The sequence below is a fragment of the Magallana gigas genome, chromosome 8, assembly GCF_963853765.1.
Source record: "Magallana gigas chromosome 8, xbMagGiga1.1, whole genome shotgun sequence".
NCBI classification, from domain to species: domain Eukaryota; kingdom Metazoa; phylum Mollusca; class Bivalvia; order Ostreida; family Ostreidae; genus Magallana; species Magallana gigas.
In genome coordinates this window covers 3,605,808-3,619,527 of record NC_088860.1, presented here as the reverse complement: position 1 = coordinate 3,619,527, position 13,720 = coordinate 3,605,808, and the positions used below count along the sequence as shown (strand labels likewise).

Below are 13,720 nucleotides of genomic sequence, written 5' to 3'. Positions count from 1 at the left end.
GTGTGTTAAATGAAACAGTACGGATTTATAAACAACTCGACCTTACCCTAACCTGACAGGTCTGCGAGAAGTTATTTAATTGTCTAATTTGAATTCTACCCATATCAAGTTATCACCATCAATGAGTTGGAAAACTTCATTGTTAACATTTAAAAAGTATGATTATGTGGGAAATATCGAGATGTATAGACCTTCCTAACAATTACTCCAGTGGGGGTTGCTCGCTGTATTTGGATATTGTAATGGATTTCCAAATGTTATTAACTGTTCCATTCTTGGCTTTAGAGTTCATTGGATGAGCTTACTGCCCGTATCCGATACTGCCCTCAGACAGGGGGCGTAGTTCACTCGAGATTGATTTCTATAAATGTTTGTTTTATGGTTCACAAATTCTACGACACCTGCCTTTAAGTTAGGGTAAATGGTTGTTTATCACGGCTCTTAAAACTTAATATAAATGCCCACTGTTTTCGCTCGGTATTAATAAGCTTAAAAGGTAGTGACTTGATAATAATAATATTTGTAATCAAGAAACATAGGACATGTCTCTGCTATAGAGGAATGAGGGTACTGGAGAAGACAAAACAGTGGACTTAAACGGAACAACCATACAACTTTAACCATGTTAACGTGATGAATGTTCCGTGCGTAACTTATCCGACAATGAAATTTTTAGTTACTTGTTTCAGTATTTGGATCTGTTCTGTGAATTCACAAACTAACGAGAATCTTAAGACACTCCAAGGCGATCTTTTCGCCTCCTACTCTTCCAAGATTCGCCCTGTGATTAACCAGCTAGAACCTCTCCAGTTAGACGTCAGCTTCTACCTCAGCAGCGTTAATGAGGTCAACGAGGTCAAGGAGAAAATGGTTACCACGGGTTACCTGGAGTTGTCATGGACGGACGAACTGTTGAAATGGACGCCCGCCGACTATAACAACACCGAAGTAATATTTGTTCCGCAGGTAAAGATTTATTCTCTAATTTAAAGACATTTTTTGCAACAGACATCTCCGCCTTTGAAATCTTTAATGTGTTAGAACTTCTTTCGGAATCATAAGAAAATTCAGTTGTTTAGCGTTCTCTCTCTCTCTCTCTCTCTCTCTCTCTCTCTCTCTCTCTCTCTCTCTCTCTCAATTATAATATAGCAACTTTTTAAGATATGAATGTACTGAAGCATTGGATTATATAAAGATCCTTCGTGTGTTAATGAGTTGGTAGTTCTCAATAATTTCTTTTCTATTTGATTAAATCCCCTTCACATATTTAGATTACTTATCTTCCTAATCCGTTAACAAATCTAAACCCAGGCTAAAAAAATTTAAATACCAATAACAAGTGAAAGAGATATATAGAATTTAAAAGGAATACATTACAAAGACGCATCAGAATAATAGAAAATCTAACCCTGTATAACTGTCAGATAGTATCTTAATCTTTAAAGCGATAAAAGAATTGGTACAATTTATCGTCTTGATGACAAAATATGTTCGCCTAATTCAAAGGTATATTCCACTGAATATTGCCGTATTTTCGTGACAAGCTCTTGTTTGTCCGTCTGTAACGTGATATGTACATATAACCCACACTTTTAACAATAGAAAACTTGCCAAGCTATGGTATTAAACAAGGTTACACTATGGAACGCCTCAACTGCCTCATTAGGTAATCTTCATAATATGATGATACTTCAACATTACATGATGGTACTTCAACATTACATACTGATATTTCAACATTACCTGATGGTACTTTAACATTACGTGCTGATACTTTAACATTACATACTGATATTTCAACATTACCTGATGGTACTTTAACATTACGTGCTGATACTTTAACATTACATGCTGATACTTTAACATTACATGATGGTACTTTAACATTACGTGCTGATAGTTCAACATTACATGATGGTACTTTAACATTACATGCTGATACTTTAACATTACATGATGGTACTTTAACATTACGTGCTGATAGTTCAACATTACATGCTGATACTTCATTATATGATGATACTTCACTATGCGGTGGTTCTTAAAATAGGGAAGTTTTAACATTGGGCTGTTTCTCTGTTTCAGAGATAGGACTAAGATCCACTGAGACTAGTTTGGATCATGACAAAAAGCTGGAACTACAAATAATAAAAAACAGGATTCTGCTTGAAAATATATGTTATTGAAAAACTGTAGATACTTTTTTTTTAAAATTATTTTGACTTGTGAACAAATATTTTGATACATTTACCCCCTTTTCTATTGTATTTTTTTTATCTTCTATATCTCCCCTTTTCTCTTTTCATTTACTACTATTTTTTTTATCTATATATATTTTTTGCAATAAAACACGTTTTCACACTACACGGATAATCTATTTCCTTTAGATTAATAAGATATTACAATATGTAGAATCTTGAAATGTATGAAATATGTCTGAAATATGTGTGTATGTGGATTTATGTGTAAACAAAAAAATAAATAAATAAAAAATAAAAAAAAAAGCTGGAACTGAAGAAGTACACAATAAACTACAGCTCACGAGAGAGGATCTCTACTGAATAAAAATATTAATATTGTCGAAACATACGATTTGTTTTGGTGCAATGTATTTAGGCAAACGACAACCATACATGCAACTTATAAGATCATGCAAAGGATAAAGCATTGCATTGCTGTTGAATCTGATTTGAGCAGTAATGTTAAAGTATCAGCATGTAATGTTGAAGTATCATCATATTATGAAGATTATCTACATAAGGCAGTTGAGGCGTTCTCTATTACACACTGTTTCTCGTGTAATATGGTTGTTTCAATTTTTTTGACAAATTCGATGTCAACTTCCTGTTAAATTTTAACTTAGCTTATTTTGTGTGCTCACATTAGGGCGAGGGTATACCTAGTGAGCATTGGCTCACCTGCAGATATTTTGCTTTGATACAGCGATTTAATGCGGGTAATAAATTCAACTGGTTGAGAAGAACAATTGTGTACCATAGATACTCATTCTTTATTTTGAGCAAAACTTAAATCTTCTAGTCCTTTCTCTATTTTATTGTCTAGAAAGCTACAATTATGCATTAAATATAGTTAACGCGGCGCTTAGAGTAGTTACTTTAATTGGCTCGTTGTAGTCTTTGGGTGGTGGTGGTATAATCTAATCTTTTATTTATTATGTAGATATTTTGCAAACTTCCATTTTATTAGATTTTTATTTTGTAGAATGATGTTTGGAAGCCCGATCTCGTTTTAAAGAACGGGTTCAAGAAGTTTGAAGAGCTTGGCGGTAGTTTCTACTATCTTTATATCGATTACGAAGGCTCGGTTATTTGGATGCCTTTTAGTGTTTTCGAATCTCGATGTTCCATGAATATTTTTAATTTTCCGTTTGACATCCAGTCATGTGACATCAAGTTCGTTACTTGGAGCCATTTTGCTGAACAGATCGAGATAACGAAATCGTCAAAAGGGATAAACTTCTATGAATATGAGGAGAACGCCGTCTGGGATATTTTGGACACAACGTCCGAGATCAAAAAGGAAGGGAGAGAATCGGAAGTAAAGTTTACTTTTAAACTGCGTCGAAAGTCGCAGTATTACGTGATGAATATCATTCTACCCGTCATTTTCCTGGGTTATCTGAATATACTGGTGTTTGTAATCCCGGCCGACGCAGGAGAGAAGATGTCCTTCTCTGTGACCGTGTTTCTGTCTTTCGCCGTCTTCCTGACCATCATCTCTACCTTGTTGCCGACCAGTTCTGAAAATATTCCCGTCCTTGCTATGTACCTTGTGATACAGCTGGTAAATGGAGTCTTTGCCCTTGTCATCACCGCATTTCAACTTCGCTTACGTCATAGAGACGACAGTGAAGAGGTTTCGGGTATATGGGTGAAGGCCATTCGGTTTCAACAAAAACTGAGGTGCAAAAAGATGAATACCGTTATAGTAAAACCCTTCGATTCAAATTCAAACATTGATGATCTTAAATCCAAACCTAAAACAGATGAAAATCCGGATTTGACGTTTGGTTGGAATCACGTGGCATCAACCATTGATTTCTTTGCTTTCTGGTCTTTTCTCATTACAAACATCATCATCACTATTGCAATGTTCAGTGTGGCGGCATCGTAACCAAATTTTTGTATTATCTCAGTTTTGTCACCAAACGTAATTCTAAAAAATACTTTTAAAACTATTATCATGATGTCATGCTATCCCCTTTAAAAGAAAAAGTAAAAATATCCCCCAAAATCCATTTTAAAATTGTTTGGTTATTTAACTTAGCTATTAAGATCCTTGAACTGATCTAAAATGGAAAACAGTCACTACGGTATGCACATGATTTATAAATCATACATGTAGACAAACAAGATTTGTATAGACTAACAAAAATATATGAAGATTTAAGAACCTTTTTTCAAAATCAAGCATGTACATAAAACAATTGTCAGTCACCAGAAAAAAAAACGTCTTTTATATAATAATATCTTTCTGAACGGGCATTGATTTTTCATCACATGTTCATTTACAGTAACAGTGAAGTGTTCGAACTTTGAACTGGGTTTGTAAATTCTGATTTAAAAGATTGTTAGTTGTTTAATATGTAAGAAAAATCAGTATACAGTGTATGCACATTTTTATGTTGAAATGATTTTTTAACCAACTGCAATGCGCATGTTTTAGGGGTCTCATCCATTTTGAAGAAAAGACACTATGCTGTATTGTTTATTAATTGAGCAAAATTGTTAAAAAAAACGTGACTGGTTATTATAAATTGGTAAATTATATTTTAAATATCATAATATTGAACTTATAATCAGCATGTTGAATGTCCCGTTTAAGTAGAAAAGATTAAAAAAAATAAAATTTCCAGTTTGCTAATATTTTTCACTAAAAACGAAGGTTTTAACACAAATTTCTTGTTTTTTGCAGCTTCATTAAATTATTAGGCCCTTACATGTAGGTCTTGCAATGTTGTTATTTAAGGTTTGGCAGAGAGTAGATTGACTGATCCACTTACTATGATTGTCAGCCCACTCATCCTTCCCGGATATCCGACCAATGGACGGTAGACTTAAAGGCCTGCATAATGAATTCCGTAAATTGAATCACTCATGATCATCTATAGAGCTTTTTATCAATGTGTAAATAGAAGTCAATGGTAAAAAACGATGTACATTTTTTTCATCTAAAAAAACTCTTGGCTTTTTTATTTTAACTGAAATTAATATACATTGGGGTCTGATGTCAGATATAACCAAAACTGTCTTCCGGTTTATATCGTTTACATACATGTACGTCTAAACAAGGGTTTATATTATCTATAAACAATTGGTTTTGTGGTCTATATCGGCCATTAATTAATAGGAACCACTTGGCGATATTCTTATCCGGTATTTATAGAGAGATCTGGATGGCATCAAATCAAAATACGAAATATGACCACGTGGTTACTCTCGATTTATGACCGCCATGATCCCGATTACCTTACTATTGTTCATTATATTGTTTACATTTCTCCACATCTAATTTTAAAAAATTCATTTGATTGAAAATATGTGGGTCAGAATGCAGCGTGCATCGCTCTTCTGTTGAACCCGTATATTTTATGACAGGTGAGAAATTTTGATTTAATTGGAAATAGAAACTTTATATGTACACTTTTTAGCGCTATGTTTTAGAACTTGTGGCCGGATGTTTTGATTTTTGTCTCAATAATGTTTACCTCGGAATTCAATATATTTTATTCTAATCTTGTCATCATAATACATGAGAGCATTATCATAACATGTTTAGAGGACATGGTGTAAATATACCATTTATGTACCGTAGTACTTGGAGTATGAATATTTTATCATTTCCCTGAACTCTTGTGCGGGGAAGTTAACTAATGCAAAACCAATGTAAAAACAAACTTATGCCGTTAAAATGTCTTTTAAAAATTGGATATACCTTAGATATCTTCAGATAAAAACGAAATGACTATAGAAATATCGGCCATAGCAAAAAAGACACAGTAAGGTCAAAACTTCTAAACACCAAACAATGATTTTAAGAAGCTTTCCAGTCTTATTGACACAAAGGTTTGAATATGGGAAAGCTTATAGTTCCCTTTCCTAATTACAAAGATACACCCTTCTGTTAACGAATATACATAGTACAAACATTTTATTGATATGTATTAACAAAGAAGATTTTCTTACCGGATCTATTGTCCCTGTGCATTAAACTTTTGTAAACATGTCAATTAGACAGGATTTCGAAAAGTGAAATCTTTTCACATAACTACCTTAAACATTCACTATTCGACTTCAGTGCTCATGCTTGATGTACTAGACTATATGAGGACGTTTCAATATATTTGGACATTTTTTTTATAAACACGTTTTGGTGTATTGGTGTGAATAATAAGATAAACCTCGTTTGTGCAGTTTCGTACTGACCGTCATCATGAAGACTAAAAATCATTTGTGGTTGAAATTAGGAATAACTGTGTGTTTTGCATGTTTTTTGATTGATTCCGTGACGTCACAAACCAGTGATGATTTGAAGAATCTGGTCGACACTCTGTTTGACTCTTATTCCTCAAAAGTTCGCCCTGTGGTAAATCAGCAACATCCTCTCCAGCTTGACGTCAGCTTCTACGTCAGTAGCGTTAATGAGGTCAACGAGGTCGATGAAAAAATGGTTACCACGGGTTACCTGGAGTTGTCATGGACGGACGAACTGTTGAAATGGACGCCCGCCGACTATAACAACACCGACACAATATTTGTTCCGCAGGTACAAGTATAAAACGAAACTTATATCATATCAGAGAATATAGTTATAATCTTCAGTCATGTAGTTAAAAGTTTTTTTTATGATTCATTCATCTATATAATCATATCCAATTTTGTTTTCCAATTAACAACCGTCAATTAATTTCGATGCCCATAGATATATCATTATTAACTCTCTCGATGCAATGGCGAAAAAATAGAATTGAAATGCTTAAAAAAAATTATGATGTTATATCACAGGTAAAACTGCAACGTATGTTTAACATATGTTACCAGTGAACCTGTTTGTTTTTTTCAAAATGTGAGGTTAAAAATACTAACACTTAGATATTTATTAGGAGTAGATTTAGATTTTTCATGGCTCTGATGATTAGATTTAAATTTAAAAGTGTTCTTTTCCACTGATGTCAAGTTCATATCGTTTTTGTTTAGACAGTATGCCTACTGGAATCGCGCTCCATCTAGTAGCTCCTTACAACACTATGTTCATATCTGCCAAATTAAAAGGAAAATGTTTCTAGTGCTTCAAAAAAGAGAAGAATTGCAATCAAAGTAACATTATTTTGAGTGATAAAAGCATGGTTCTTTAGAGCATCTACAGAGTATATAAAACCTAGATGGTTTGTTAGATTTTTACGTTGTTTGCCATATCGTAATGATGACTCTCAGACCAAGTCCAAAGTAACTTGTGTTGCTTTAATTTAGTTTTTGGGAGTTGATTTTAATCAACTCTCCTATGCACTTACTCGGGCAAAGCGAAAGTGAAACAGTGTTTGGACCTAAGCAGAAATCAAAACCACTGACAACACTTAGTTCATGAAAAATAATCGATAAATTCGATGCTATGTATACTGAAGCATTGTTTTTCAAGAAAACTTATTTATTAATACCATGAAAATAGTAAGATTTTAAATTTTACAAACAGTTAAGATATTTTTTAAAGTCGTATGTATTCCTACGCTAGAGTTCAATGTAATCTCGTTCAACCAGACTCTTGGCGGTCTCCTTTAATATCCGACAAAACAGAGTCTCTCTTGCTTGTCGGAGATAAACGAATTACTGATACTACTTGCCATGCAAAATCACATATCGTTGATTTTGAATAAATGATAATCGATAAAATCAACTCCCGTCAGTACTTCAGTACTTTGATTTATACTAGCACCATTACAGAAAAGGCAAGGCATTGCAAATAGGGTTCTACATTGAAAGAATTTAGTCCCTTTTGGACAGGTTTGGGAATCTCCGTATTGATTACATTTTGGATTAAAGTCGTATTGTTGAGAAGACATCCCCATATCGTCTACATGCTTTTTGTTTTGATAAAATTCATACGAGAACAATTCCTTTAATCGTTAAAGTGCAATTTCATTATATTTGTAATATCCCGTGCTTAAACTACAATAAAAGATATATAAAACGTAAGTGTGAATGGTAGACAATGCGACGATGATCCTATAATGCCAGTTCTTAAAGGGACATGGTCACGATTTTGGTCGAATTCTTTTTTATGTTTTTATTATTTACAATGCTTTAGAAATGCATTTCTAATGATCATATAAAATTTGAGAGTCATTCTTAGAGTTAAAGGCAAAATACAGGGCTCAAATTCTTTGTCATGTAAACAAGGCTCGTGCCCTGTTTTTCTTTAAATAGAGTCAATATACAAGTAAAAAATATTTTTCTAGCTTATTTGTCTATCTTTTCATTTATTTTAAGCATAGATAAACAGTTTCTAACGTTTAACTCATTCGTTTTAGGTTTAAAACTGAAATTTTTACTTTAACGTTTAAAATATAAACAAACTCTATGTTTGCATAGCGAAGAATTTCAGGCTCTGTAACTCGCATATAACTCAACAAATGAAACTCAAATTTCGGCTGCCTTTTAAAAATGCCTTGCTGAAGCATTGTAAATAAAATCGGAAAAATAATTTTTGACCAAAATCGTGACCATGCCCCTTGAAAGTCCAGTAAGTCAATTACAGGCCAACGATACCAATGGAGATACACGCATAAGACATTTGAAAATGATTCCTTTTTCTTAATCTAAAGGCCGTTTGTATTATGTTTTTAAATCTATGTGCTAATTTCCATTCGGAAACAAGGCTTCGAATTCTCTGCATAGTGACTCGACACAAGAACGCATTGTCCCATGCAAGGTTAATAAAAAGGAATTACTTTTAATATGAAAGCTTAAATGTTATATATATACTTTAATTACATATAAGTTAACTATAAATATAGGTAAACTTTATAGATAGTTAATATTAGATTTAAAATGTTCTCGTTTACATAGCATTGTAAACTGAAATAGCCTGTGGATGTATACCAAATATTTTGTTTTAAAATTCAGATTAAACAACCTTAGTTAATAATGTTATGGTTATAGAATTTGTTATAAGCCTTTTTGATTTTATGTGCATTTCAACCTTGGCAGCTTTTTGATTCCGTCTTTTCTAAAAGAGCAATTGCATTTATAAAGGTTTGAACTGAGCAATATCATATGAAATAAAACTAAAGAGTTTGTAATACAATATTGTAGTTTATTTGTAGAATGACATTTGGAAGCCCGATCTCGTTTTAAAGAACGGGTTTAAAAAATTTGAAGAGCTTGGCGGCAAGTTCTACTACCTGTCTATCGTCCATGTAGGCGGTGTTATATGGCTGCCCTTTGACGTGTTCGAAACTCGCTGCTCCATGGACATCACCAAATTCCCTTTCGACACCCAATCATGTGACATCAAGTTTATCACGTGGAGTCACACCGTGGACCAAATTGAAATCTCAAAATCTACAAATGGGATCCAGTTCTATAATTATGAAGAAAACGGAGTATGGAAAATTGTAGATACATCTTCGATGATAAAAAAAGACCAATCAGAATCTGAAATCGATTTTACGATCAAACTACAGCGGAAGCCTTTGTATTACGTGATGAATATCATTCTACCCGTTATTTTTCTGGGTTATCTGAACATTCTGGTGTTTGTAATCCCAGTAGATGCTGGAGAAAAAATGTCGTTCTCTGTGACAGTATTTCTGTCTTTTGCAGTATTTCTGACTATCATATCTGCATTGTTACCAACTAGTTCTACCAGCATACCAATTTTAGCTATTTATCTGGTAATTCAACTTGTATATGGAGTATTGGCCCTTATAATATCAGCTTTTCAGCTCCGCTTACGTCACAGAGACGAGACTGAGGAAGTTCATGCATTCTGGGTAAAAGCTATAAAGTTACAGCAAAGGCTACGGTGTAAAAAGTACAGTCAAGTCGAAAATCTAAACAACAATGACGAGAAAGAAGGTAAAGAAGCCGTGCGTAATAATTACGTTGCTCCTGCTGAAACGTTTGGTTGGAACCAGGTTGCATCTTCCATTGATTTCTTCGCATTCTGGTTTTTCTCCATCACAAACTCACTGATATCGATAGTCATGTTTGCAATGGCAGCAAACATGTAAATGGCAATGGCTTAAAAAATTTAATATGATAGTATATTCTCGCTTACTTCTATCTAAATACTCATCAATTCTCTTCAACTTGTTACAAAAGTAATAATGTGTAGCTCATTGAACCAACCATTATGCAACCACACGGTTACAAGGTTTACGTCAGATTTGTGTGCTATATTTAAAGGCTGTTTATAATAATGTTCCGTACATAAATTTTCTTATATTATGCACTGTTTTTGTATTGTTATTTTTTTAAGCTGCTTGGTTCGATTTTATATCAAATTCTGTAAACGCTTTTAAACGAGATGGTTATGCTAAGTATGTGTATAATAAAACTATTGCAGTAGTTTTCCTTAAGCCATATTTCAATGAAAAGAATGATGTACAAAATTTGTTTTAAAAACAAACCACACAGGAGAGTACCGCGTTATTTCGCCTCATATTATAATTTGCCCCTGACGTAGAGGCAGCTATGGTTGTATTACTACTTTGGCTATAAATAAGGGTCATAATGATTGGCAAATTAAAAAAAACATGTTTGCATTTTGTTGACTAATAATTCTGAAGCTTGCTTAGTTTACAATCGATGAATAACATGCGAGTTGAATAAACCTAATCATTCGGGAGATACGCCTTTTTAAATGTTATTTACAAATTTGCGTCATGCTGGATTGCTAATAAGTTAAAGTTATATAATGATAAAGTAATTAGCAGAGATCAAACTTGGCTCCTTATTGAAAGATTCATAGGTGAAAATCATCAGATTAGTATATGATCTTATGAACTATACTAAAATGAAGAATGCATATATTTCAGTTATACTTTTTGTAAAGGCCTTTAACTGTATACCATGGAATCTTTTCTTTCATACACTCGACCTTATTTCGGAAATTTAATAAACGATTTGATACAAATCTTTTATAATATATAAAAGGGCATTACTAGTATTTAGAATGGAATAATATCAGATTATTTTTTTTACCTACAAAGAAGGTACAGACAGACAGGTTGATCAAATATCACCCTACTTATTCTTGCTCTGTGCAGAAATATTAGGAACAATAATTAGAAACAATAAAAACATTAAAGGCATAAAAATTGGATATACTAAAGATAGAAATTTCACAAAACGCAGATGACACATCTTTATCTAAAAATTGATCACCAGAAAAATTAGATTCTAAAAGAACTAGATTCTTTTTTTTGCTGATACATCAGGACTAAATATAAACTTTGCTAAGACTAAGATGGTGGTTAATAGTCATAAAATCACTTATCATTCCAAAACTCACGTTATCAAATCTAAGTAAAGAACTTTAAAAGATAATCATACTTTTATCTTTGGGGAGGCAAAATATACAAAGTAATAAAACAAACTATTAAAAAAGAAACTTCGCGAAAAACATATCTCGAACTTCATCATACAAGGAGGAGTTACTGTAACAAATATCCTTCGCAACATCCCCTTCAAGGCTATTTAGGGTATTTAGTAGTTTGAGTAAAGGTTACATCGAACAAGGTACTTGACAAAATCTGAGTGGAAACAAACCATCTCTCTTGGCTGGTTCCCGTGCTATTTAAAACCACTTTCGCCACCTTGGTTCCATATTTCTACAAGGAAACGTTTACCTGTTTTCAAACGCTTTTAAATGGAAAAGAATAATCCATTTAGGAGAAACACCAAAAGTGTTTAAGCAATATAAAACAAAATTCGTGATATTTAAGATGCTGTGAAATATTTTTTTTTATAATGAAATATTAAATTTCTATAATGTTACCGCATCAAAGTTAGCAATTACAAATAATTCAATAAATGTTATTTTATATGTCTCTGTTTTCATTAACAAGCTTTTAAAATAATCTGTGATCATTTTTAATTGGTTTTAGCCTCGTTGTACAATTTAATTTAACAATGTTATCATTTTTATATGTATTCCATGATGTTTGCTCTTGTTGTTTGTGCCCTTCAAAGTGGGTTCAAATCATCAATGAATTTCAACTTGTATATAAAAAGTGAAAAATTGGGAAAACTCTATTAAAAGGATGGCTGTTCTAAACGTTTCGTGATAAAAATGATACCACTTTTCTGTAGAATGACGATAAAGGCTTATCAAATCGAAAAAAATTTGTATGGTTATTCATTAACTTCATTTTTATTTTTAAATCAAATTACATACAAGTGTAATGTTTTGTTAGAACACCCTTTTTTTTAAATTGTAACTATCATAAACAAAGAGAGGCAACTGTATTGTAATGAAAAACATTAAAGTTACAAACATCGATCGACCGAGACTTGCTGAATGCAATCAAAACAGACGAAGGCGTAAACTGTAAACAACAGTAAATATTACAATATTATAGAGACTATTTCACAAATAGTAAAATAAAAAAATATACTGAAAAACTTTAATCTATAGGTGGGTCATTATTCTACAGGGGTCACTTTTCTTCATGTAGAGTGTGCTCATTTTTATGAAAATGACACTTATTCTTCAGGCAAAAGGATAACCGAGGGGTCATTATTCTACGTCGAAAAATGACCATTATTCTACGGGGGTCATTATTCTACGTTAAACCGGCCTATACGGCCAAGATTATACTAAATACTCACTTTAAAGTTACCGAGCGATCTCTCAGCGTTGTCCAGTTGGTCGTACACAGTGGAGACCGGGTGGTAGAGGTACAAAACTCGTCCTTTACGTTCTCATTGGTTTCATCGCTCGTGTCGTTAACAATAAACGTCAAAGTCAAAATCCACGTTGTCTTTATCTAAGCCTCGCTCTGTGCACGTCAGTATTCGGATATCGTCCATCACCATCTACAACTATGTATGGACTTCCACACATTAGAGGGTTCGCTGCAGAAACACATGATCATGGACGAGAAGTGATGGAGTTTATTGTCAATGACTTTTACATGGATGGTGGTCTGAAGTCATGCCCTACAGAACAAGAAGCTATTGAGTTCATTTCTAAACACAAGTTGCGCTGAAAATAAATGGGAATCTAAGACCTTGCATCAAACAGCAGAGCAGTAACGAATGCATTAGACCATCAAGACCTAACCAGTAATTTAGTGAGTTAGATTTTGATCAGAACACACCTACCATGCGTATCCTAGGCCTTTTGTGGGACTAGAAAACAGACAACTTAAGATTCAGCATCTCTGATGAAATCAAACCTGTGATACGAGAACTCTCTCCACAGTCAAAAGCTTCTACGACCCATTGGGGCTCTCATCTCTTGTAACCATTGCTGAAAAAATTATCATCAGGACAATTGTTGCGTCTAGTGTGGACTAGGACGACCAGCTACACACACAAATAGTAAGAGAATGGACAACTTGGAAATCAACACTCCAATCATTGAAAAAATTGTAGATATCACAGGTCATGGTACCTCATCTCAATGACGCCAAATCTTGAGAACTGTTGATCTACTGCGATGCCTCTGAGCTTTCCATTACAGCTATTTGTTACCT

The 13,720-nt window shown here is 33.4% G+C and overlaps 2 protein-coding genes across 2 annotated transcripts; both read left to right on the top strand.

Annotated features, from left to right (window-relative positions):
- The first annotated feature begins 19 nt into the window (after positions 1 to 19).
- On the top strand, positions 20 to 4,759 carry LOC105345073 (neuronal acetylcholine receptor subunit alpha-6). Its single transcript, XM_011453063.4, has 2 exons — positions 20 to 966; positions 3,223 to 4,759. Exons 1-2 carry the CDS (start codon positions 634 to 636, stop codon positions 4,132 to 4,134), a joined length of 1,245 nt encoding a protein of 414 aa, XP_011451365.3. The 5' UTR covers positions 20 to 633; the 3' UTR covers positions 4,135 to 4,759.
- A 1,425-nt stretch (positions 4,760 to 6,184) lies between these two features.
- Positions 6,185 to 10,667, top strand: LOC105345068 (neuronal acetylcholine receptor subunit alpha-3). Its single transcript, XM_011453048.4, has 2 exons — positions 6,185 to 6,786; positions 9,341 to 10,667. The coding sequence occupies exons 1-2, from the start codon at positions 6,454 to 6,456 to the stop codon at positions 10,247 to 10,249; spliced, it is 1,242 nt and encodes a 413-aa protein (XP_011451350.3). The 5' UTR covers positions 6,185 to 6,453; the 3' UTR covers positions 10,250 to 10,667.
- The last annotated feature ends 3,053 nt before the right edge of the window (positions 10,668 to 13,720 follow it).

Bases quoted from the DNA above. Each gene is read 5' to 3' on its own strand.
- LOC105345068 (XM_011453048.4), top strand. From the start codon at position 6,454: ATGAAGACTAAAAATCATTTGTGGTTGAAATTAGGAATAACTGTGTGT. The intron at 6,787-9,340 runs GTACAAGTATAA...GTTTATTTGTAG, and splicing joins ACACAATATTTGTTCCGCAG to AATGACATTTGGAAGCCCGA.
- LOC105345073 (XM_011453063.4), top strand. From the start codon at position 634: ATGAATGTTCCGTGCGTAACTTATCCGACAATGAAATTTTTAGTTACT. The intron at 967-3,222 runs GTAAAGATTTAT...TTTATTTTGTAG, and splicing joins AAGTAATATTTGTTCCGCAG to AATGATGTTTGGAAGCCCGA.